The 26,681-nt window shown below is 47.8% G+C and overlaps 1 protein-coding gene across 1 annotated transcript in view; it reads left to right on the plus strand.

Moving 5' to 3' along the window:
- The window catches only part of VWF (von Willebrand factor), a 120,554-nt gene that overhangs the window by 9,951 nt on the left and 83,922 nt on the right, over positions 1–26,681 (plus strand). The window contains exons 4-10 of the mRNA XM_087814830.1: positions 456–558; positions 852–1,060; positions 6,038–6,162; positions 17,828–18,044; positions 19,735–19,857; positions 20,730–20,841; positions 22,350–22,396. Of these exons, the coding sequence (XP_087670956.1) occupies positions 456–558; positions 852–1,060; positions 6,038–6,162; positions 17,828–18,044; positions 19,735–19,857; positions 20,730–20,841; positions 22,350–22,396 (936 nt within the window). The remainder of the gene's footprint in view (positions 1–455; positions 559–851; positions 1,061–6,037; positions 6,163–17,827; positions 18,045–19,734; positions 19,858–20,729; positions 20,842–22,349; positions 22,397–26,681) is intronic.

The following is a 26,681-nucleotide window of genomic DNA, read 5'->3' on the forward strand; positions in this document are numbered from 1 at the left end:
GAGAATCAAACTCAGTAAACTGAGGTGGGGCTGGTGAATTGCCATTTTAATCAGGGCTATCCTACAAGAATATTTTCAATAACTCATCCTAGAGTACCTGTTACCAATAACTCACTTTTATTTCTGACCTTACAATGTATTCAATTGTTACATGTTCATCATATCTTTATATTTAGATTGTAAACTCCCAGGAGAAAGAGGTCATGCTTTTACATTTTTCTTTTGAGAAATATAAGGGACACCTAGAAGGCTATGTATCCAGAAGACACTCAATAAATGCTTTTAGATGAAGAGAATGCATGAGCAATGAGATTTTGGGGGAGATTTTTGTTGCCCATTCATTACATCTTTTGGAGGAAACTTTCCACTGAGCTAAAATTATAGAAATGGTGATTATAAATACATTTGTTAATTCTTTTAGATAATAATCACCACCACTGCCTCCTGTCTTTCAGGGGACTTCCAAAACGGCAAGAGAGTGAGCCTCTCCGTATATCTCGGGGAATTTTTTGACATCCGTCTGTTTGTCAATGGTACTGTGCTGCAGGGCGACCAGAGGTAAGTCAGAAGCCCAAATGTCTGAATTAAAAAGGACCCTGGGAATTCCCCTTGCATACCCCCTCTTGTTTTTCACATGAAGAAGCCAGGGCCCAGAGAGAGAAAGTAAATGTGTCCAGAGGAAGCTAGTAGCAGGGCTGGGTGAGAGCCAGGGTCCCCAGCTGCTGGCCCAGGCCCTCAGTCACTTTCCATCCCAGCCTGAACCCTTAGCCTGGGGTTGGGGCTGAAGAGTGGGAGGGACAGCCAGAAAATGTATGAAAAACCTACTTCCTGAGTTCATCCTTTCCCTCCAGGGTCTCCATGCCTTATGCCTCCAACGGGCTATATCTAGAAACCGAGGCTGGGTACTACAAGCTGTCCAGCGAGGCCTACGGCTTTGTGGCCAGGATCGATGGCAGCGGCAATTTCCAAATCCTGCTGTCAGACAGGCACTTCAACAAGACCTGCGGGCTGTGTGGCAACTCTAACGTCTTCGCTGAAGATGACTTTAGGACTCAAGAAGGTAAGCTTTTCTGGGCTGCCACCTCCTGGAGGCGTGGGTATGCTGGTAACTCCCCTGCTCACAAACCTTCACCATGGCTCCTCCTCTGGCAAGCCAGCCCCCCCCCCCCCCCTTGACCGTGCCTCAGTGCATCCTGCCAACCCTACCTTGCAGCATTCCATCTCACTGCCTAGACTTCCCGCCACACCAGGTCTTGGAGCTCCTCAAGCCTGACTTGGCTCAAATTTGAATTCCCCGTAGCAACTTACCCGTGGTAGATGGCTGGTAAATGCTGGGTGGTTGGAACAAACCCCCCTGCACCACTACAAAGAACCTTCATGGGTGAAATCTCTAAAGGGAGGCCTCAGCACTGCCCCAAAAGGCCAGTTCACATGTGTGCGTGTGTACACATATGTGTTCTTCTCAAGCAATAGAAGGTAATGTGGATGATGTGAAAACCACTACTGATCTTTAATCTTTTTTTGATAATTTCAATTACATAAATATTTAATTAGTGATGCTCCCTTGCAGAAGCTGAACATGTGTGTATGGTCTCCTTCCTTATCACCTGACTGCCCTCTGATTAAGGGGTTAGTGTGTAAAGAAACAGTTGACTATTCCTTTCATTGGACCAGAAAATAGTAAGACCACTTGTTTCTGTCTTCTCCAGCACTGATTTCTCAGACTTTTTATTGTTCAATATGTACATGTAAGGCTATAAATTCTCCTTAAATACTATGTTAGCTGCATCACACCAATTTTGATATGTAACATAATTTCATTTTCATTTAGTTCTATGAATCTTCCAGTTCCCATTTTGAGTTCTTTCTTAACCTACAAAATAGGTTGAAAATTTTCCAGATATTTAGAATTTTTAGTTGACTTTTATAACTAAATTTATTTCTCAATTAAATTAGAAATTTGGGTAGATTTGTTTGTGGCCTAGTACATGATCTCTTTTGCAATTATTCTATGTATGCTCCTAAAAGATATATTCTCTGATTGCTGTAGGATTCTATATATACTTGTTGAATTAAGTTTGTTAATTGTGTTAATCAAATCTTTATCTTTACTACACTTTTTGTCTGCTTCAACTGCCTATTACCGAGATAGATGTATTAAATTTTTCTACAATGGTGGCGAATTTGTCAATTCTTCATGTAATTCTGTCAAGTTTTGCCATATATATTTTGAGACTTTGTTATTAGATTTTAGAAATGTTGAATCTTTCCGGAGAATGTCCCTTTTATGTAATGACTAATCATTTTTAACAATGCCTTTTGCCTAAAAATCTGTCTGATATTAATATAGGTACTCCACCTTTCTTTGGTTAGAGTTTGCTTGGTATATCTTTTATGCTTTCAACCTTTCTGTATATTTTGTTTCAGATGTGCCTCATGAAAGAGGCACATAGCTGGATTGTATTATTATTTTTTAGAAGTCAGGTTTATTGAGGTATAATTTACATACACTAAAATTCACCCTTTCAGGGTATAGTTCTATAAATTTTCACAAAAATGTAGAGCCATGTAACAACCACAATCAAACTATAGAATAACTTCATTACCCCCAAAGTTCCTTGTGTCTCTTTATAGTCAAATTCTTCCCCAGCTCTTAGCCCTGGCAGCCACTGATATTTTTCTGTTCTATTCCTGTTTTGTTCATACAGTTTTGATTTTTCCAAAATTCAAATAAATGCAATCATACAGCAGTTAGAGTATTTTGCCTTTTAAGCCTGGCTTCTTTCACTTAACACAATCTACTAGGAATTCATTCATATTGTTGCATGTATCAGGTTGTTTTTTTTTAAAGATTTTTCATTGATTTTTAGAGAGAGGGGGAGAAGAGAGAGAAACACAGATGTGAGAGTGATACATCCACCAGCTGCCTCCTGCATGCCTCTGAACCAGCAACCTTTTGGTGTATGGGACAATGCCCAACCAACTGAGCCACACTGGCCAAGGCTCATGTATCAGTATTTTGTTCCTATTTATTGTTGAAGGCTAAAGCCACAGCCTGTTAATCCATTCATCAGTCAAAGGACACTTTATTGTTTCCAGGTTTTGGCTATTGTGACTAAAGTCACTATAAACATTCATGTATAGTTTTTTAATCTTTAATTTTTTATTGTGGTAAAATACACATGACATAAAATTTACTATTTATCCATTTTTCAGTGCAGTTCAGTGGCATCAGGTACATTCACATTTAAACATCACAATCACCTGTCTCCATAACTCTTGATCCTGCAACCGAAACTCCACCTGTTACACAATAGCTCCCCACTGTCCCCTCGCCCTAGCCCTGGCAACCACCATTCTCTTTGTCTCTAATTCTGACTACTCCAAGTACTTCATGTGAATGGAGTCATGTAGTATTTATCCTTTTGTGACTGGCTCATTTTACTTATGATAATGTCTTTACAATTAATCCATCTTGTAGTATATGTCAGAAATTCCTTCCTTTTCAAAGCTGAATGTACATTGTATGTATAGACCACATTTTGCTTATCCATTCACACATTGATGGACACTTGGGTTGCTTCCATGTTTAGCTATAGGGAATGATGCTGCTATGAACATGGTGTACAAATATCTTTTCAAGACTTTGCTTTAAATTTTTTCACAGAAGTGAAATTGCTGGGTTATATGGTAAATCTATTTTTAATTCTTTGAGGAACCACCATACTGTTTTCCACAGTGGCTATGCCACTTTACATTTCCACCAATAGTGCACAAGAGTTCCAATTTCTCAATGCCAACACTATTTTCTGTTTCTGTTTTTGATAGTTGTCATCCTAATAAGTGTGAGGTGGTATTCAGGTATAGTATTTTGTGTAGATATATACTTTGATCTCTCTGAGTAAATATCTAGGAGTGGGGTTAGTGAGTGATATGACAAGTGCATGTTTAACTTTATAAGAAACTCCCAAACTGTTTTCCAAAGTGGCTGTGGCATTTGCATTTCTACCAGCACTATATGAGTTACAGTTGTTCTGAATCTTTGCCAACATCTGGAATTGTCACCTTATTTTTTTTTTGGTATTTTAGCCATTTTAATAGATATGTAGTTGTATCACATTATTACTATTTTAATGTAACCTAATCTATTCTGTTTTCTTACTATAAAGCTTTGCCTCTTTTCATTTATTTTATATTAAATTGTGTTGTTGATGTATTTGAATTTATATTAGCAAGAATATTTGCAGTTCTGTCAAGCACCCTTATGCCTCATTTCAGATCAAGGTCCTAGAGTTTCACTTCATGGAAAGTCAGGGATGGAAGGATCTTGGAGATTATTTAGTCTGATCCCTTATTTTACATATGAAGAATTGAGCTCAGAAACATGGTGGGATCAGTCCCAGATCACATAAGATGATAGAGAGCTGGGACAAGACCCCAGAGGCCTTCATTCCCTGCAGGGCTTTCCTCATCCAACACAAAGCTGTGTTTCTGCCTCTTTCTTAATATGGCGTATTAGAGAGTGAACTAGCTTGTGTGGCAGGAAGTAACCAAGAACCCAGAGAGCAGCACCTATCACAATGCCTGGCACACATCAGAAACTCCCCAATTTAAGTTTCCTTCCCTTTGTCTTCTCCTATGTATTAGTTTCCTGCAGTTACCCTCTACCACAACTTGATGGCTTAAAACATTAGACATTTACGATCTCACAACTCCAGGAGACCAGAAGTACAAAATCAAGGCTTTGGCAGGACTGTACTCTCTCTGGAGGTCCTAAGGGAGAATCTATTCCTTGCCTCTTCCAACCACTGCTGACAATCTTTGACTTGTGGTTGTATCATTCCGATCTCTGCCTCTGTCCTCACATCACCTTCTCTATGTGTGTCTCTGTTTGCTCTCCCTCTGCCTCTCTTTTAAGGACACATGTGGTTGCATTTAAGGCACACTCAGGTAATCCAAGATAAACTCTTCCTCTCAAGATCTTTAACTTAATCACATCTTTTGCCATATAAGGAAATATTCACAGGTTCTGGGAATGAGGAAGTAAATATATCTTTGACAGGACATTTTTGTGTATGCTTACCACACCTCAGATGCCAGCTATTTTTCTAAAGTTCTGCTTTTCTTTCGTTTCCCCAGGGATAGTTTATTTTCTATTCCCAAGTACGTTATTTGATCCTGAAACATGCTTCACTCTTCTAGGCCTGGCTGTGCAAAAGGCTACTTGCCTCAATGCTCCATTAAGTTCCTTTGAAATGAAGATTCAGCAGTGTTATTGGTGCTGCTGGGGGCTGGAGCATAAAGTAGGCACCTACTGTGCACCATGCCATGTAAGCCCATGAGGCCCTCACAGCCAGTTGTGAGTAGCTGATAGTAGCGTGATTGTTATAGGCACAGGTGCTAAGAGAGCACAGGGATGCAGTGATTGAAGGGCTCAGTCTCCATGTCACATCCTTACCTTCGTTCTGCAAAAATATTTTGAGTGTTCACAATCTGCCAGGTAAGAATTTAGAGATAAGAGACACAACCTGTGTCCTGAATTAAGGAGCTCAGACTTAAATGGGGGCTGAATAGAAGCAAGATATATGCCAACACAAAGGATGACTGGAGATGTGGCTCCTGAACCACTTCCTCCAGGAAGTCCTTCTGAACTGACTCTGCTCCCTGTCTACTTCCCCAGCCTGGGTTGGGTGGGTCCCTTCTCTGTGCTCCCTGTATCAAAATTCTCATCCTCCTTTGTGTTGGCATCCATTGTCCCTCTGTGTGGAATGTTCTGCTCCCCGTTACTGCATGCAAAGGCGTGGAGAAAGGGGAACAGATGGGCACGCTCCTCATCTTTCATGTCACCGTCCTCACTGTGTCCATCCAGCCAGCCGCCCCTCCCCAAGCACTGGCTGAGCTCCGATGCCTGTGCTCTGCTGTGTTATGCTGAGTGCCACACAGAAAATACTCCCACCCCAGATGCCTATGTACGAATCCAATGGAAATTGGGTCAGCTGTAAGTGTGGCTTCATTTTCTTGAAACTTTTCTCCACAGGGACCTTGACCTCGGACCCTTACGACTTTGCCAACTCCTGGGCCATGAGCAGTGGAGAACAGCGGTGCAAACGGGCATCCCCTCCCAGCAGCCCTTGCAACGCCTCCTCTGAGGACGTGCAAGAGGTGGGTACAACCCAGCCTGGATGTCGTCTGGATGGTGTGGGCCTTCTGGAGGCAGAGGGACATCTGGTCTCAGGTCCTCTACCTAGGGGAGCAGTGGGTCCCTCTGGCTGTTCAATGTAGGGTTCCCATGGGTCTCTTTCCTCCTGAAAACCAGCTGTGGTTCGAGTCTGTTTAACTCTAATTCTAATGCTACTCTGGGCCTGAAACTCTAAAAATGTGCCTGGTCTAACAATTTGGTATAGTGAGTGACCCTACTTTTCTGCTTTATACTCCAAGGCCCTCTCCCTTGTCCTCCAATATCACCATCATCACCTGACCCCTGTCTGAAATTCTGCCAATAGAAAACAATTCCTATTTTGGTGCTCAGTAAGTGATTGTTTAAAGTACAAGTAGGAGGTCAGCACATCACCAGGAAAGGGGTTACTTTATAGAGGGGAGAACTGGGGAAGGGAAAAGGTGGGGGTAGGCCTGAAGTGACCAACTTGGGTATTGTAATAGTTTCCTGAGGCTGTGATAGGTAGCAAATTATTTTAAATTTAGTGGCTTACAACAACAGAAATGTATTCTCTCGCAGTTTTTGGAGGTCAGAAGACTGAATTTAGTTTCCCTGGGTCAAGATCAAAGTGTCCGCAGGGCCTCACTTCCTCTGAGGCTTTAGGGAGACCCCCTGGTGGCTGCAGTGTTCCTCGGCTTGTGGCCACATCACCCCTGTCGCTGCCTCTGTGGTCACATGGTCTCCTCCTAACCTGTGTGTGCCTGTGTCCCTGAGACTCAGTACAGACGGTGGCACCTCCCACCCTTCACGCACAGCCTCATTTCTACTTATAGGATAGCTAGTTAGTGGCTCTTCCCCCGTCAGAGTTGCCCTTTATGACCCCAGGAGCTGGAACCTTACCCTTGGAGAGAGGGGCTGGCTCAGGGAGGCCGTGGCCAGCAGTGCCTCCCGCCTCCTTCTGCAGCTAGGGATGGCCTATGTGCCTCCTGTGTGGGGCGCTGGGAGGATGGCACTGCAGTGGAGAAAGGCCTCCTGGTGTCCTCTCTCTGTCTGTGTTCCCACTGGAGTGCCTCCGTGTTGAGAGGGAAGTGGGGAGGAAGAGGCCAAGCACATCACGTTCAGCACAAGCTCCCCAATTCATTCTTTTCCCCCTCCTTCCTCTCAATTTCACTCCATTCCTCTCGGGGAGCTGAGCACAGCTTGGGTGTAGAAAGAGAGCCAGGCGCCTGAACCATCCACACTGAGAGGTGGGAGAGTGATGGAGCCCACTTCCTTCTAGAGCTGCTCCTGAAGCAGGTGAAATTCAGATTGAGGGCCCTCAGGGAATCAGGTACAGTGAGGAGCCGGGAGGAGGGATTTTATCATTTCTTTCTCTTATTTCCAAACTTGCAGTTCTGTGGTTGGCCAGTGGCTCACCTCTCCTGCCCTTTAATGTTTCTAGGCAGGGGGTGAGATCAAGAGTAAGGGAGCCTGAGCCCATGAGGTGGGGTTGGGCCACACATGTACCTCTTACACTTTATTGGCTCTTTGAGAACATAAGAGCTTTGTCACATTTTATTTTGCAAACACAGGCCAGCTTGGTGCTGAACAAATGTTCCCCCACTTCAGAGTACAAAGGAATAGTCTCATTTATGCACAGAAGTAGGAGGCGAAGATAGGAGTTTCAAATGGAGAACCTGACACTGGGGCCCAGTTGAGGAGGGAGACTGAGCTCTTGGTCTCCGAGAGACAAAGGGGAGGGAGGGAGAATCCAGAAACCTTGTTTGTCTGCCTGGGTGCCTTTTTGGGGCTCCAGCTGCAAGCTTGCTACTCACTTTGTCTACTGGGTACATTAAAGTCCTTATTAACCAGTCTTCTGGGAGCAGCTTAAGAAACTGGTTACCAAGGTCTTAGTGCTGGACGGAGGCCCCCAAATACACCAGACCTCCCAAGGCACAGGCTCCTCCAAGCTCAGACACCAGGTTTCAGGTTGTTTACCTGAGCAGAGCGGCCTGGCTTTGCCTTAGCCAACCAGGCTGTGTTTGTCTGTGATTGGGGCGCCCTCATTGGTTGGGAAATGCTGTGCTTCCCCCCCTGGGAGGTGATTAACATGATCTTTGGAAGTGTCCTCTGCTGGATTAGTCCCACTGGGCCTCAAAGTTCAGAAGTTAGGTCTGGTAAATGGGATCGTTTACACGTATTTGCCAGTGTGGCTCCAGGGCCTGTGCAGTGGCAAAGCGCTGTGTGGGGCAGACTACAATGACCTAAGAACTTTCCTTGAGAGCTGGCAGAGTCTCTTCTCCCACTTCTCTGGTACTTCCTTGTCTTTCCAAGGTGGTAGCAAGGAGTCAACTCATTCTGGGAGCCAGGTCATATTACTAATACCTAGGGGATGAATGTTCCCTTGTTATGCCAACAAAACCCAGAGCCTGTCTGCTGGGACTGATAATGGCTTGTTTGAGTGGATGCAAATGTGCAGCTTTCTCAGCTTTTCAAACACAAGGCAGGACTGCTGGAGTCTGGAGCTCAGGGCGCAGGCCTGGTAATAAAAAACCCCAAGCTCTAAGTGCTCATATAATTGATGTCAATTTGCAAGCAACTCTACTGTACAATAAACATTTTAGAAAGATCCTTAGGTCATCTTAAATTTTTTTTTTTCACATTCTGTCTGTCTGGGGCTGAACGTTATGAGGGGATCTTGTCTTTGTCTGGCAGTCCCATCTGCAACGTGAAGGCCATGGCTCCAGGAGGCTGGGCTAGTCCGTACAGTGCTCTTGTTAATTAGAAAAAGATAGCCTTCCCTGAAGACACTTTACCACCACCTGCTGGGAGATTGCCATCATAAACATAAATGTACATAGAATGTACATCTATGATGTCTGTGACGTGAGTGGTAACCCCTTGGGTGTGTTGCCACTGTGCACTGTATGACCTGAAGAACCATACTTGATGCCCATGGCCTTGGCCTGGCTTCCACTGGGAGGCATAGTCCCTGCAACCATCCCCCTCCTCAGGATCACCTCCCCCAGAGTGGGACAGCCATCTCCTGCTTTTGCAGCTGCTGTCTGAATGTGAGGACACTTCATGCCTCTGGCCTCACAGCCCTCTCCTTACACCTCATCAGAGTTGGTCCTCAAGATGCCCAGTCTTTCTTGCAAAGACTGGGGGCACCAGTTATTACTCAACCCTAGTGGCAAACCATCTGTCAGCAACATCAACCTCAGGCAGGTGTCTGGAGCAGAAGACATTTCTTTTCATCCATGACTCACGATAACTCAGAATGGGATGAGATTCTAGACGCTGCCTAGTCCAGCCCCTTGCCCACAGCAGGCATGCTCTCCACGAGCTCTATCCTGATAGACAGGTGATGCTATAACTTTGATTTAAGAGTCTAGTCTTTGAGACATCCTTGCTGAGATCTTTCCAGCCCTCCTGCAGAACTCAGCCCTGTGCAGCCCATCTTGGCTCCCTGATAAATCTCTCCTTTCTTTTTATCCCCAGTTGAAGCTAAAGTCCTCCCTCAGTGCCCTCAAATGCCTGGGGAAGCAAGATCCGATCAGTCTGGAATCCGCAGGTCTCATTCAGGGCTTCCCAGCCATTCGCACTCCCATCGGCCGCAATAGTCCCAGGTTGCCTGTTTCGCCCCGGCTCCGAGCCTGGTGTGTATGCGGTGAACACAATCCTTATTCCTTCGGTTCCTTTACAATCCATGTCTTTGTGTTTTCTCCTCTTGGCCCTCCTCTGAAACGCGCTGTTCACCTGAAGTCTTCCTCCCTGCAGCAAGTCACCTGTCCTGCACAAGCTAACATTTGTCAATACTCATGTGCACTTTGAGTAACCAAAACATGTCCCCTCGATGGCACAAACTGGCACGCAAAATACCCATTTTGTTGAGGACAGCACAATTCACTCTTTGGGTGCTCACGAAATATTGTCTAAGCCTTTTATTTGCAAAGTAAGGACGAGGCTTTTTGTACTATTTCTGCTCACAGTCGTGTTAGGAGGGAGCTCACAGGCCAGGAGGGAGGTAATTTAAACATAGGACTTGGCCTAGGTGCTAAGTGCCCTGGCAGGGGGGGAGGGGAAGGGCAGGGAGGGGGCAGGAGGAGGTTGTGGTTCATGGGCCAGGCCTATTCCTGGCACCCTGCTTCCACTCTCTGACTCTTCCATTCACTAAATTGAGTGTTTGCCCTGGAGTGGATTTTTCCTGGAGATTGGGAAGGCTTTCGTTCCATTCATTTGCTTGGTGAAATCATTGTGACTTATAGAGACTGATTATGGTCAGAGAGTCTGGTGCAGGGAAGATAAATAAATCTCAAGGAAAGACCCTCGTAACCCAGGACCCCCAGAGGAGTTAGTTGTCAGAGGACAGCACTGTGACCTGGCCTGGTTTTACAGACAGGGTGCCACCTATTATGTCCCACTGATGTTTAGCTCAGAGTTGGGGTTTGAACATAAGCACACAAAGCACACAAAGCGCACAAAGCGCGCGCACGCGCACACACACACACACACACACCCTTTTAGCCCTCTTGCTGAGTGAGAACTGCTCTCTCAGTCTCCCTCCAGTCCCATGTAGGCTAAGGAGTGAGGATTTACTTTGGAGCTTTGCTGAGGTCCAAGGATCTAAGGTGCTGTCCTTGGTTTCACTTGATCCTCTGTGTCCTCATGTACTTATATCCCTGCTCTGCATCTCAACCTTCCCTCTGCAAAGTAAACAGAGCTCTACCCAACACTGAGCAGCACCCTTTCCTTTAGAGAAAATTCAATCCCCTATTGCAAAGCAGGTGAAGGGACAGGGAGCCCATAGGCTTATGTTGGGGCAAGGGTGACCATGGTCGCTATGCCTTGGACAGGAGGTAGGGTTGGGGAGGCTGTCTAGCTTTATGGCAGGGATCAGGGGCTGCCACAAGATTTCAAAGATTTCTCTCAAGTTAAACAGTACTTGGCCTTTTAGGGTGTTTACTTGACAAACTGTTGAAGAGGGTCAGATAAGGTCCTAGTACTCAAGCTTTCAGTTCAAATGCCTTCCTAACACAGCAACCTCAAAATCCTTTAGCAGAGTATTTCCTAAGTGGCTTTTTTCCCCTTCGCCTTCGCCCTGGTAAGGACGAGACTCAGCAAGAATCCGATGGCGCCCACTAGGATGTATTCATTGAAATGTGTTGTATGGTTTGGGTGATACTAAAACTGTGCAGGGTGGATTTACAGTCTTGTTCAAGGGACAAGGTACATGTGAGAAACTGAACAACCATGAAAGAGAGCCACACACGTGCCATCTTGGGTAAAAATGATGAATTGCCCAAAGAATGGTAAGTGTAATAGCAGCTCAGGGAAATCAGCTCTGTGATAAGAACTGATTATCTTTTCTCACTGGGAGCAGGATGGGTGGAGGGTTCCATCCCCAGAGCTCAGACTGAGAACCCAGAGCTGGTACTTGGCCCTTGACCTCCCAGCCAGCTGACTCCTGCCCTGATCACTGAGACTTGCTCAGAGGCCTCCCAGGAGACCAGGACAGAGAGTGAGGAGGGTCCTTTAGAGGGCTGGGGACTTCTGGGACATATCCAGTTACCCTATTTCTCATGAGGGCTGTACCCCAACTATCTCAGAGAGAGGAATGTCTAACTCTGCAAAAACTACCCATTTGGTGGAAATCTATCAACCAGCTTCACAGGGTCTTTGTGAGCCAGATCTTGGAGTGTGGGTGGGAATCCCAGGCCAGCCAGAAGTTATAAATAGACTCAGGAACTCTCCCACATCCATCCTTGCAGGCTGACCAATGAGGAATGATGCCCTGCCCCAGGGACAAATTCTTGAACCCACCACTTTGGACTAGTTCAGGCTCTAGGCGCCTCCAGGCCTCCTCCAGGGGCAGTGGCGGGGCACCCACACCAGGGCTGGAAAGATCAGGGCCTGGCTGAACAATCTTGCACTTTATATATCAGCCTCTCCTTTCTTTGTTCACTTAGGTCCTAGGAATGCCCCCCTCCCTTCCCTTTTGTCAGCTGTTTCTGAACAAACACAATAGCTAAGCTTCAGATCTCCTGCTGCTGCTTTTTCTCCTCACACCCCCCTCCCCCATCTACCGCAGGGGAGATGCACTTCTTTTCTCTCCCTCTCCCTTGAACTGGCGTGGCGTCTCCGGGGAAGAGGCCTGGCCTTCTTTAATGAGCTGGAAATGTGATTAGATGGGCTGCAAGTGGGTCTGCACACCCACCCAGGCGGGGTGAGGTCATGGATTGATGGAGCTGGGCTGGATCGCTCTCCCCAGCTTCCAGCACCACAGACAAGAGATGAAGGAGGACAGAGGAGCTGATGGCCGGCACTGGAGCCAGGGAGATGCTGAAAGTGTGCTAATTAGCTGACCGGCCTTTTGTCTCCCTGCCAGAATGGTTCAGCAGAGAGCTGAGGAGAAGCCATTTTCAAACTGTTTGGCTTAATATTGACAGTGGGCCAATGATAATACGTATAAGCACTTGATTACCTTCCCATATAATCTTATCTAACTTTATTTTGTAGCAACCATCTAAAGTATTGCTCTTTATGTGAGGAGTAGGTTCTGCTGTGAGCGACAGGGCACCTGAAGCAACAAGGGTTTATATATCGTAGAAGTTTATTTCTCTCTCACTCTAAAGAAGCTCGGGGTGGGATGTCCAGGGCCAGTACAGGCCCCATCCATGGTGCTGGGATCCAGGGTCCCTCTGTCCTATTTCTCTGTTGTCATCACCATGAGGCTCCTATTTCATGGCCCCTGATGGCAGCTCCAGCCTCGGGGATCACACCACATCCCAGCAGTAGGAGGAAGAGGGACAGAGAAGGAAGCGCCTTGCCTTTGAGGACACTTCCTGGGAGTCACACAGAACCCTTCTGCTTATATTCTATTGGGCAAAGCTTAGTCACATGGCTACTCTAGCTGCAAGGGAGGCTGAGAAATGGAATCTTTATTCCCAGTGCCTGTGTGTGCAGGGGTGGGGGGTGGGGAGTGGGGTGGGGTGGGGGCACTGGAAACCGAGGGTCCTATGACTAAGAAAGAAGAGAGGAATAGATCCTGCACCATTTTCCATCTCCTCCACACCCTCCTTCTTTAATGGTGAGGAAACAAAGGGGCAGAGAGGCGAGATAATTTCCCTTGCCCTAAAGTCATGCACTTTGGAAGTAAGGGGGGTGGAACTCCAGTGCAACCAGGCTTCTAAACCTGCGCTACACCCACCGAACTGCACTGTCTTCCAGTCTGACTGTTAGGAAACAAGATGGGGAGGGGGTAGGTGCATAGAGGGTGAGAAAGACCATGTAAATTGTGGTTTGGTGGCAGGTGACTGGCCTGCAGATAGAATCGAGGTTTGTTACCCCTTCACTAGTTCAGCAGTTTGCAAATGGTTTAATTTCAAGACTCCTTTACACTCTTAAAAATGGTTGAGGGCACCAAAGAGGTTTTATTTATGTGGGTTATATCTATTGATATTTATACTACATTAGATATTAAAACTGAGAAATTTAAATAATATTAATTCATTTAAAAATAACAAACACATGATATTTTATATGAATAACATCTTTTTAATAAAAATAATTATACATTCTAAACAAAAACACGTTTAGGGAGAGGAATGGTATTGTTTCAGTTTTGAAGATCTCTTCACGGTCTGGCTTCTGAGAAATCAGCTCCTGTGCTCAGTCTGCTGTGATATCACAGGTCACATAGCCACTGGAAAATTCCACTGTGCACTTGGGAAAGGATGAGAGAAAAAGGGGCAAGTGACATCTTCGCATTGTTATGAAAATGGTTTTGACCTCATGGTCCTCTGAAAGGATCTTGAGAGTCCATAGGGGTCCCTGGACCACACTTTTTGAACTATTGACCCAGAAAATTCTTCACTCTCTCCATGCCTCAGTTTCCAGCCTTTCATCTGAAAGGCTGTATTTATCTTACCTTTCTCAGGAGGTTTGGGTTCTTTGAAGGTGTCTTCAGGCCTCTGAAGGGTCAGTTTGTGGGGGTGGGTGATGCGGTGGTCTCTGAAGCAACTTTTTTCAGGAAACCATCAGTAATGCAGGTGATGGGGAGTGGGGAGGGGTGAACTAGAGATGTATCCCAGGGTCAGATCCTGGGTGGCCTGGCCTCGCTGCCTTCCTAAGCAGCCAGAACTTGGCCCTCTAAGCTGGGCTGGGGCATAGTCAAATTTGCGTTTTCTACTGACCTGGACACACTGCTGGAGACCTAGAGGTCACACAGCCAATGCTTGTGAGTGAAGGATTGGTCAACTCCTACCTGCTGATGTCTCTGCCCTGGGTCTGAGGGAACACGATGCCAGCTGCAACTTGGACTTACGTCTGTGGAGATGTCTTGTCTTGGGACCTGGCCTGGCCTGGCAGGGCTACCTGTAGGGGAACAGAGAACCTGAGGGGACCTGGATAGCAGCCAGAGGAGCCACTGTGCTGCAGCTCTGGTGGCTGGCAGACCTGCCCGGGCCTCAGCCTGTGGTCACTCTAATAGGCCAAGTGCAGGCCAGGGCTGAAGAAGAAGCCTGGAGGGCAAGATGGGAGTACAGACCTCTCTTTTTGGCTCTGCCAGGAAAGAAATCCTAGCCAGCTTTCAGGTGCAAACAGTAGAGGCCAAAGGAATTATTCTAAGAAGGGAGGTGGCGGTTTCTACAGAAATCCACTCCCATCCCATAGACAAATAACCAGAAAATCCCTTCTTGTAAGACTTTCTGTAAACCATTTAATACCTCAAGGGACCTCCCAGGAAATGTGCTGGAGTATTGTTCCCACTTGTCTTCTGAACAGGAAAAAATGGACTGGGGCCAGCTGGAGATGGGCCCTGATGTACTCTGACCGCTGCCACTCTGAGAGGGGAGGGGACACTGGACGCCTGGGTCTCTTCTTTACTCTGGCTTTACTGTGCCCTTCTGGTGAGAAGCCTAGGTGCCTGGTCCCTGTGCCTGCAGGAGCTAGTCCTGTGGTGCAGGGACGGCTCCAAGCCATTGTCCTACAGCCCAGGTGGTAGCATAGCAGCAGGCACTAGAAAAAACGCCATGGAGTTGCTTTTTTTTGTTCTGGTTTTAAGTTGTGGGTGGGGGAAGAGCCGAGTATAGGGCCCTCTCAGGGTGGCCCTCAGCTGCCCTTTAGGAGTCCAGCAACCCCACTTTTTGAGTGTCATTTCTGATGGGGCACAGGGTGTGGCTGAGGCCTCCTTCCCTGAGCCTCGGGAGTTTCTCAGACCTGCCTATTACAAAAGGGCAGATCCTCCTTCACCCTCCCACTAGAGGGAGGGTGAAGGAACCCACCTTGTTCTGGAGAGGGGTGACCCTCCCAAGTCAAAGAATCATGAAAGCAGCTCTTCTGTTTACCGTGGAGACCCCAAGGTGGTAGTGAACTGACAAAGCTGCCATGGCAACAATTCATCCCTCTACAGTCCAGAGAGATGGAGACAGGGAAAGATGTCCTTCTGTCCTGCTGGTGACCTGCTCACCATTCTGGAGGGTAAACCAAATAGCAGAAGGGACAGTGGAAGGGATCTCTTTCTGGTGGCCAAGATATTGATGATGATGATGATGATGATGATGATATGATGATGATGATTTATTAGTTTAAAACTTTACATGCATTATTGCATTCAGTCTTCACCTCAGTCTCTTCAGGTAGGCACCGTTATTATTATCCAGAGGAGATGGGGTTAAATAAATAGCCCAAGGTGACACTGCTAGCACAGGGAAGAGGCAGAACTTAGATTGGGGCTGTGAAGTCATAACGACTCCAGGGCAGGACTCTGCCTGGCATTGTTTTCAGAAACCTCTGTTTCCCCTGTGTGACATGCACGGGGTGGCAAATGGTCATGGGGCCACGAGAGCAGTCCTCATTTGTTGATAGCTTGCTCAGTGCCAGGCCCTGTGTGTCTTCACACCACCCATGAGGCAGTCCTGTTACGTCCCCATTTTACTCAGAACACCCTTCTCTAGTGAGGTGACGGTGTATCTCAGTCCCTACCAGTAACTGGCAGAGCTGGGCTGAAGCCCATGCTTTTCCCCAGCCACACAGTGGTGTGGGGTCTCCAACCCAAAGGGGGTGAGTCAGGAGGGTGGGTCATGGAGGGAGTGCTGCTGTCAGCAGCTGGTCCCCAACATGCAGGGCTGCTAATCAGGTCCTCACCCACAAATACCCAGCTGCAGGTTTCTAAAGTGCAGAGGGAACCAGCCATGCCCAACTGCTTGGGCCATCTGGGCCCAAGTATACCCTCCCCCTTCTTGGGGGGGGGGTTCAATAAGGGTGCATCTGTGACATTCTGCCCTGCCTGCCTGATTCTGATGGCACACCGTGCAGTCTCGGTGGGGGCCAGGGCCCTAGCTCAGTGGCACCACGAACAGGACACAGATTTCCCTAGGACTGCAGCACATCCCTGTCCCTGGTGCTCCCCGGGTGGTTCTTGCGGAAGCTGAGCGGCATTGGGTCAGATTTCTAGTCCTCCAGGCTCTCGATGGTGCCACAGAAGATGAGGCCCTGGGCCTGGCTCCTGGCTCTTGGTTTTGGAGGCTAGCTCTGGCCATCCTTTGTACAGTGTGAGCAGACTGCATTTACTCTGGTTTACCCTTCAGGACTCAGCCCTTCTGTTTAGATACTCTTATATTTCTCCCCTTATAGCTGAAGTCCTTTCACTAACTGCTGGCTTCCTGTCGGGCAGATGCCTATGCATAGAAGACATACCCAGTGGGGTCGTTTCTAGTGGCAATACTCTGTGGTGTTAAATCAAAGACATTGTTGATTCTAAGATACACACTGTTCCATGCATATCACCCAGAAAGAAAAAGTGTGATAGCAATTGCAAGCTGCACTCCAATTTCAGAGAAGTTAAACCTTGAACAAGATGTGCATTTAGAATCATTAAAACAGAATGCAGAGATGTTTGCCAATACGACATATAGGCGTGCTTGTTTATACTGACGTGTTACAAGAGTCATCAATGACAACAGTTGCAAGCCTGCCTTGTGTTATTGGACTGATGGTATCAGCAAAGTGCTAAAACCCAAGAAGAGCCCTGGCCTGATAGAGTGTCTCTGGGACAGTTCATGGAATCCTAGCATGTTTTTGAGGATGGAAACCGGTCCCAGGAATCTCCTGGGGAATGTTGAAAAAAAATATTGCTGAACTCCATCCCCATCACACTGAATTTTAATCTCTGGAGGTAAGACCCAGGAATGTCTACTTGATAAAACTTGTCCCACCTCTTTATTTATAGTGGAGAAGACCAGTGTCAGGGAGCAGAGGTGACTAGGTCAGTGCAAAACAGAGTGGATCGGCATTCCTGGACTCTGGAGCCACGTGTCTTCCACATGAACTCCAAGTGCAGCGTTCTTTTCACTACTTTCTCCCTCTCTGCTCGTTCCCTTCAGGGGACACTCACTGCTCCCGCAGTTCAAGGGCCTTGGACTCTGCATTTCCAGGGCTCAGTTTAGGAGGTAACCTAAACCGAGTACACTTCATGTAGCAAGAGTCCAATATCTTTCCTTTGATTGGTGCACTGTTTAATTTGATGACTATTGATAAGCACATACTAGGCGCCAGGCACCGTCCCTGTGTGGTTTTCAGAGCAGGGCTAGGTCTCCACAGAGCTACACTGAGGGGAGCACGGAGTGAACGCAGTGCTGAGCCAGGGCCACGTGATGCTGTGCTAACCGAGGTGGCGTCTTGTTCCTGCAGGGCCTGTGGGAGCAGTGCCAGCTTCTGAAGAGTGCCTCAGTGTTCACCCGCTGCCACCCTCTGGTGGACCCCGAGCCTTTCATGGCCCTGTGTGAGCAGACTCTGTGCACGTGCACCCAGGGGCCGAGGTGCCCCTGTGTGGCCCTCCTGGAGTATGCCCGGGCCTGCGCCCACCAAGGGATGGTGCTGTACGGCTGGACCCAGCACAGCCCGTGCCGTAAGTCACTGCCTGCCCTCCCTGGCTGGGGAGGCCCAAGGGCTTGGGGAAAGTGGTGGCTGTCCTGAGGTGTCCCTCAGGAAACTCCCAGTCTGTGTCATAATTGTGTGCCTTTACCATGCCCCCACCAGCCAGTGCTTGCAGAGCTGCCACGTTTCTGGGCTCATTTCCTGCATGGCCCCTGCCCTTTGTCACCTGGCCATAGAGTGCTGGCCCATGGAGGGAGTCCCCTCCCTTAAAGGCCTCAGTGAGGCTCAAAAGGCCTTCCCAAGGCTTCTGTCATTTCTCCTGCCTCTGTTCTCACGGCATGCCTCACTTGGTTCCCCATGACTCCCCCAGGAAATCCATCCCCTGGACACAAAACCATTCTCTGCCTGCATCCAGAATCCCAGCAGTGCGGCAGCTTCGGCTAATATCTTTGCTGACAGCCTGTCTGATCTGACGAAGAGCAGGGCGTTGGCTGAGCTGTCCCCGGCTGGTCCTGGAGATTCTGGCAGGCTTTCATTAATTTCTTCCCTTTCATTAAACCAGCCTCTGTCCTCCTGGCCCAGTGCTCACATTCCCTCCAGCTCCCCTCATGGCGCCCGTGGTTTTGATCTAATCTCATTGGGTCCCTAGTTATTGACATTGTCGCCATCCCCAAATCATTATGATTAAGTAGGAACTTGTCCGGTCACCTTGCAAGAAGCCCCCTCTCTCCCAGACTTTCCACTGATCAGAGCCGTGCAGATGCACAGCCAGTCTGCAGTAATTACCCAGGTCACGGGCCGAGAGAGATGGGGGAGCCAGCCAACTATTTATACCACACACATGGTTTTAAGTTTATAAGTTAAAGCTTTTCCTGTTTGCTGTGGGATGTGAGAAAGGTGGTTATTAGCTGCTGGGTTTTCCTCTGAAGGTGGAGGGGCTATTCTTTTTAGGTCTTTGGGGGTAGGGTGGGGGAGATACCTGATGTATCTTGGAGGAGAGGGGTTTTGGGGAAATTGTTTGGTGTTGTGAAACCCAGAAAAGAGTTCCGGTGCTTTAGTTGGCCTGGGTATCAGACAGCATGGGGTTGGAGAGAGGAGAGCCAGCCCTTGCCCACGAGTTGCTAGGTCCAGTGGGGAAGACAGGTGCTTAGGTGACAAGCTCTGGAGACAGTCCTGTAGCACAGTGGAGATAAATGCAGGGAAGGTGGGTGTGAATGGCACATGCCTTGTACTGGGCAGGACATTTGATTGGGGCCAATTTGAGGAAGAAGAGGGGCCCTCAGAGGAGAATGATATGGACATTCTGTACTCCTTGCTTGGCCCCAGGAGGCCATTCATTTTCAGCCTAGAGGAGCTTGGTATTCACCCTGCGAGGGTTTTAGCTGAAAGGGACAGAGCATAGGGGTGCAAAAGAAAAAAAAAAAAAAAGCCAAGTTGTTCATGGAGAACAGATGACCAAGAGGATGGGGTGGTGGTCGCAGGTCACCCAACTGGGTCTTAGCCAGGCTCTACAAGATGAAAGATGTTCCTTCAAGGGAGGGGTGGTTGTGTGGGATGGCCTTGGAAGGGCCAGTGGCCATCCGGGTGTTGTTGGAATGGAAACGACCCCTGGGGCCCTGGAGACAGAGGGGAGCAGATCAAGAGGCCATAGGCAGAGCGTGGCCTGAGGGGTGCTGCATGGAGGGAACTGGTCCGGGAGACTCCTGAGCTTTCTGTTTCAGGACCGCCGTGCCCTGCTGGCATGGAGTACAAGGAGTGTGTGTCCCCTTGCACCAGAACCTGCCAGAGCTTGCACGTCAATGAAGCGTGTCAGGAGCAATGTGTGGATGGCTGCAGCTGCCCTGGTAATAAACCTCCCACTTTATTTACAAACCTGAGACCTTGCCAGTGCTCTTGGCTTGGGGAGGCCGGATGAAAGCCTCGTGTGTTAGTTCCCCGCTGCTGAAATCAGAGGCTTTTTATTGATTTTGTAAAAGTCTTCATACAGAGTGGGCAGGATTGAGCTGGCATTTATTTTTAATTTATGTTTTCCTGTTGCACTGTTTTCATGAAAGCATGTGTGTCTCAGAAACAGAAGGAGGGTCTGGGTGCCAACAGTGACTTTGGGGGGCATGTGGCCCAATCCGATGGCAGTTTGGTTTTTTCAGTGAAGTGTCAGGGAACTGGTCTGGGAGAAAGATATTTTAAAATGTTTTCTGGGTTTGCCATGTGAGCTCCCCTGAAAAAGCTTTGCACTAGGAAGTCTTTCTCAGGAGTGACTTCTTGAGCTTTGGTGAAAAACCCTTTTCAATTACTAAGAGTGGGTCCTGCGTGCTTTGTCTCATGACTTCCCTACCGGAGGACCTTGAACAAAACTCTTGCCTTGATTTCATCTGTAAAATGGGGATGAATTACCTTTCCCTCCCTTATTGCGTTAATGTGAAAGGCAAACGTCACACAGTCCTCTGGGCTTCCAGGAAGAAGTCCTCAGCCTAGACCCATGACTTCCCTACTGGGAGACCTTGAACAGAACTCTTTCAGGTTTCTTCATCAGAGTGGCGATGAACAATCCCTTCCCTCATATTGCCCTAATGTGAAAGATTAACACCACAGAACGATTCTTTGAGTTTCCTGGAAGGTGCCCTAGGCTGAGGATCACCCATGGGGATTCTGTAGCTGTGAGGGGAGTAATGATGATGACAAGGTTGAGCCTGTGCCTTGATGTCCTTGAACCCAGAGGGACAGCTCCTCGATGAAGGCCGCTGTGTGGAGAGCTCGGAGTGCTCCTGTGTGCATTCAGGGAAGCGGTACCCTCCAGGCGCCTCCCTCTCCAGAGACTGCAACACCTGGTAACGGGGGCTGTGCAGTGTGGTCTGGGGGAGCTGCCCAGGGGCTGGGGGGTAGGGGGGCTGGGGCAGTAGGGGCAGCGGCAGTTGGAACAGGACCTGGCCTGGGCTGAGGGGGAAGAGGTTGAGCTGGGGGGCGTGGGGGGGCCGTGGCTGGGGAAGGGTGGGGAAGTCAATGATGGAAAGCAAGGGTTATGTTATAGATAAGCCTAGAGGAGGTAGAGTCAGGGAGGGGGGGCCTTTGCATGCAAACATCTCTAGCTTTCTCCCAAACTATGCTGTAATGAGTGACTCTCTCTTTCTGAAGAGGGACTGTATAACTGCCAGCAAGCCACAGGCGGTTCTTCTCTCCTCGAGATCATTTATCTGCCAGGTGGAAGGAGGCAGCAGTGCTCAAGGAAACTCCTGCAGGCCTGCCCTCCAGGGCTCTCTGCGATCGGCCAGGCCCAGACTGGGCTGCTGTCTCTGCTTAGCTCAGTCATTTCCTCAAGGAGCTTCTCTGGCCCTGGCCGGGTAGCTCAGCTGCTTAGAGTGTTGTCCCAAAATGCCAAGGTAGTAGGTTTGATCCCAGGTCAGGGCACATACAAGAATCAACCAAGAAATGTTTAAATAAGTAGAACAACAAATTGATGTATTTTCCTTCTCTGTCTTCCTTCCTCTCTCTCTCTAAAACCAATCAATACAAAAATAAAATAATACAAATAAAAAGAAGCAGCTCCTCTGGATGTTTCCTCTGGTTAACTTCACCCGCCCCTGCACGCAGGGAGAATACCTCCTCCTTTTGTCTCCAGGCCTCTTCTCTTTGCTGTCTTTCCCTGCTCGGCAGTCTTCCAGGGGTCTCCGAGGGCTGCCCAACATGATTTTTGGTGTAACCCCTTTCAACAGCTCTCTTCCTCTCTTCCACTAGCTGTGTGTGTGTGTGTGTGTGTGTGTGTGTGTGTGTGTGTGTGCACATGAGAGCACGCGCTGTACAGCTTGGGGAGGAATTAAAAAAAAAACAACTTCACCTGAGGATACGTTTTTATTGATCTTAGAGAGAGGAAGGGAGAGAGAGACATCAATATGAAAGAGAAACATTGATCAGTTGCCTCCCATATGTGCCCCAACCAGGGATCGAACCCTGCAACCTAGGTATGGGCCTCGACTGGGAATCGAAACCACAACTTTTTTGGAGTACAGGATGACTCTCCAACCAACTGAGCCACTTGGCCAGGGCAGAGGGAGGAACATGATTGCTTAGTGCCTGGGAAGGGACATTGGACTCTCTAGCTTTTTTGTTTTCTCTGTCTCTCTGTCAGGGTTTCTTCCCTTTGACACTATCTCCAAGATTCCTCTGTGGCCTAAGTCCTGTCCTGTACACCTTTAGCCTCATAAAGACCCTCCAGCATCAGCTCCTTCCCTCTCCCGGGTGCCTTCCTTTGGGCACTGTGGTATCTGTGGGGAACTCCAAAACTGTTCATGTCCCTTGTGTTCACAGAACTACTCATGACCTGTGCTTCTCTCCCCAACAGCATTTGCCGAAATAGCCTGTGGATCTGCAGCAATGAAGAATGTCCAGGTAGGCAACTTCTGGCTCATTCCCTGCCTTCTCTGGGTGGAGAGGTGTGTCCTCCCTTACTAGCCACACATTGAGGCAGGGAGAAGGTGGTCTCTGCATGGGCTGGATACAACCCCTTGACCACAGCTCTGGTTTCAGATACCAGCTGCACTAACCCACTCACGGGACAGCTGAGGGAGCATGCACCTGGACTAAAGTTTTATGGTGCTTTTTTTATTACCTGATGAGAACAAGATTAAGGTTGAATGAGCTATAAAAACTGTAAGGTCACAGTTGACTGAACAAAGATGACTCATTCTCATTGGGCCTGGTAATTCTTTAAGCTTGAAATGGGAATTTCTGGAATTTTTGGGAATGCCTGATATGAAGACCTTGGCATGATCCGAGAGCTGGGAAAATCAGACCACCAAATGATTCCTACTCTGTCCCCACCATGGAAAATCTATTTAGGAAGAGTTGTCTTATAATCTCTGCCCTTTACTTTCTCCTCTGTTTGGCCCCAACCTCTATATTCTATTTACTGCAAACTTTGCCCATTCAAAGCTTCCTTCTGCCTCACCCCCCAAGGACCGTGGCTCTTTACCTCATGGTCTCCCCCTTTGTGGTCACTCATATGATGTTTGCTATGTATTCGGCAATGTGCTAGGCACTTTACATGTATTTCCTTATCACAACAACCTATGAGGCAACGGTCAATTTATTCTCATTTTACAAAAGAGGAAATAGACCCAGAGAGGTTAAATAACTTGTCCAAGATCACACAGCTGCTAAGCAACAGAGACAGGACTCAAATTCACAACTCCCTGACTTCTCCTTTTGCCCTTCCCTTTACTAGTCCTTGATTCATCCCTTTGCAAGAAGATCCTTCCCATCCTTCATGAGCTCTGGAGAAGCCCCATGCTTAGTCAAAGACCAGCTCAGCTTCAAGTTGCATGACGGATACTACTATGTGGGTCCCCATGTTTGTAGGATGCAATAAAAAATTGCAAGGCAAACAACCTTGCAATTTCTTCCCTGTGTCCCCAAGAGGCCACATTGGCTTCAGTGGGCTAACAGGGGTTTGAGCTTGGCTACCTGGAATCATATTATGGGTCTGTGGTTTTAAGGTCACTTAAGACCTTGCCTAGTGCCTGCTATACTGGAAAAATTCTGGAACTAGATGGAAAGTGAATACTAGAGGTAGGTCAATTAATCTGGCCCAGGGATGGCCAACTAGCCAGTTTACCTTCTGTGCAATTCTTGAAGGAAGCACAAAGGATGAAAGATTGCTCTCACAAGTGATATCAATGCTTCAATTTAACATAATTAAACCCTGAGAAAGACCTAGGAGTCCTCTGAAAGACATATGAAGTTGTTGCAATTGACCTGCAAAAAAAATTTTAATATCTAAATAATAAGCATTTCTTGTATAAGATCTGTGAGCCACAGTAGGTGGAATTAGGAATTCACCTCATTTTATTTTGTCAGGTTGACCACCAGATTAGGAATTCTTAACAATTACTTTCTGTAGGGAGCTCTCCCATGCATCCATCCACCATCCATCCATCTGCCTACCCACCCATCTATCCAACCATCTGTCCATCCATCCATCCATCCATCCATCCATCCATCCATCCATCCATCCATCCATCCATCCATCCAACAATTGTTTGAACACCCACTGTGTAAATGATGGAATGCTTGATCTGGGCTAGACAATACAATCCTTTGGTCTTCAATTCAAAAATTAGAAAATATCTTTGCTGAGGGTGCAGAAGTTTTCTTAAAGCCTTGATGGGAGGATAACCAGCTCCAATTCTATGATCTTTGAGTGGTTTGATATTTTGTCAACACAACTACTAAGCTATTGCTCTGCATATTCAAAATCTTGGTTCTGACCCTCTATTTCTAGTTCTGGAGTTTAGTTGGTTGTTGCCTCTCAGTCCATTTCAACTTGTAGCACACAAGCATATTTATACAGTTTGCCATGATTTAGCTGGAATGCGGCTATCTTCTGCCCCTAGTGTGATGATTGCTGTAGAGCTTCTGATGAGAAGGTTCTAGAAGAGGATATGCTTGACTCTCCTAGTTAAGCAAAGAGTAGACTGGGGCTTCTTTGCAGTTCTTGGAGGAGCTGACGTTGTGAGTCTTGAAAATAGAAAGCTGGGTTTTGATTCTCTGGAATAAGATGAGAGTGTACTAGTGTACACTCTATTGCTGTGTAACAAATTACCCCCAAACTTAGCAAACAACACAGATCTATTATCTCAGTGTTTCTGCATGTTAGGAGTCTGGGTGTGGCCCAAGGTCTCTCATGAAATTGCAGTCAAGTTATTGACTGGGATGTGGTCTTAGCTGAAGTCTCCATTGGGGTGAGGGGACCACTCTGAAGCTCACTCATGCAATGGTTGGTAGGCTTTGGTCCCTCATTATGTGGATCCCTCCCTGGGGCTGCCTCATGACGTGACAGCTGGCTTCCTCTAGGATGAGCAATGTCAGAGAGAGGGAGGGAGAGCAGCCAAGACAGAAGCCACATTTTTTTAAACCGTTGCTCTCCAAAGTGGCATCTTTCACCTCTGCTGTATTATATTTACTAGAAACAAGCCATCATGTCTGTCTACACACAGGTGAGGGGATCACAGAAAGACATAAATACAGTACGTGGGGACCATGGGGAGTATCTTAGAAGCTGCTTAGCATAGAGTGTTGTGCATGGGGAGTGGGAGGGAGAAAAAAGTTGCCCAGCTGAGCATCAGTCTATATGGGGAGGGGCAGGAGCTTCTGTGACATGCACCTGAATCTTCGTTGCATACTCACACCTCTATTCTGGTTAGGAATTGGGGCAGCCACAAGCAGAATTGTGGTTTCCCCATCGCCTGCCGACTCCCTTTCTATAGCCCTGAGCCTCTCTTCCCTTCCTCTGCAAAACATACTGCTGAGAGCAGCTCTGCTACTTTAGTTTCCATTGAACCCTGAATGTTTGATCAGGGTAAATGAGGAAGGGGCGTGCCTATTAATAGGGACTATTTGTTAAACAAATAAATCTTTGGTTATGGAATTTCAAACTCCCAATGGAAGAGTGTGGAAGGTACTCTTGGGACTGGGAAGGTGCAGGTGGAGGTCTTTCCATTTGTGGCCCAAATCCTATGAGCAAGGCAAGGTAGCACAGTACTGGGGCTGGAGCCACGGGCTGGGGGTGCAGCGGCCTGGTTGGAATTCTAGTTCCACCACTCATTGGCTGGCTGACTTTCGGCAAACTGCTTAATCATTTGCAGCCTCAGTTTCCTAATCTGTAAAATAGGATAACAGCAGCTTCATCGGTGGAAGCTGTGGTGAGCTGACACACAGCCAGCACTCAGTAAATGTTAGCAGTCATCTTCACAGCCACAGCCACTCTGTTAAGCAGGGTCAGGCCAGTGCCCACAGGAGCCCAGGAGTGGCATGAAGTAGGGTGTGGCTGAGGCAGGTGGGTAGGAGGGTGAGACAGAGCCAAGATCTACCTTGGGCTTGGTGCTGTGGGTGACCCATGGACCTGCCCAGTCTGGAAGGGGAGAGTTGGGCCTTGGGACGCTTGTTATGCATTTGGTTTGGGGTAATTTCTAATGCATTCTAACATAGCCCTGTCATTCAACCTTGGGGTTCAAGCTGCCTTTTTTGAAAGCCTCCGGGAAGAAGGTAAACTTCCCTCTTGACTAACAGGGACAGTGATGAGTAAACAGGGCTGATGCCTGTCGGGTAAGAACGTGCAGCTCTAGGTACCACGGAGAGCCTCCTGTGGCCTGCCCCAGCCTGTGCTGGGGTTTCTGGACTCACACCTCCTTCAGGCCAGGCCAGCACGTCACCGTCATAGCCAAGGCTTTCCTCCACTCAGTCTCCATGTCCAGACCCAGCTGCCCTTGTGGGCCCAGGATCAGAACATTGGTTTCGGACCTCATGAAATTAGGCTCAGGAGAAGCCGCAGGAGCCAGGCTGGGGTGGGGGTGCAGTACTGGGTTTCAAGTGCTCTGTGCTCTGGAGCCAGACAGATGCCCACATGCAAATCCTTGCGTGACTTCTTTGGGCCTTGGGCGAGTTCTCTGTGCTTTAGTTTCTGCTTCTGTAAACTAGGGCTCAAGGGAGCAGTAAATGAGACGGTACCCACAGAACACTTAGAAACGCACCTCGTGCATGTGGTTGAGATTATGTGATTGTGATTTGCAGGCTTTGGTGAATATTTACATTGGGAGGAAGTCTGAATTGCTCTGCTAAAGGTCTGTGGGCTGGGGTTTCGGTAGCTGCCTGGAAAAGGGTGGAAGCAAATGAGTTG

This window comes from Miniopterus natalensis, chromosome 2 (assembly GCF_054644295.1).
Source record: "Miniopterus natalensis isolate mMinNat1 chromosome 2, mMinNat1.hap1, whole genome shotgun sequence".
In the NCBI taxonomy this organism is placed as follows: Eukaryota; Metazoa; Chordata; class Mammalia; order Chiroptera; family Miniopteridae; genus Miniopterus; species Miniopterus natalensis.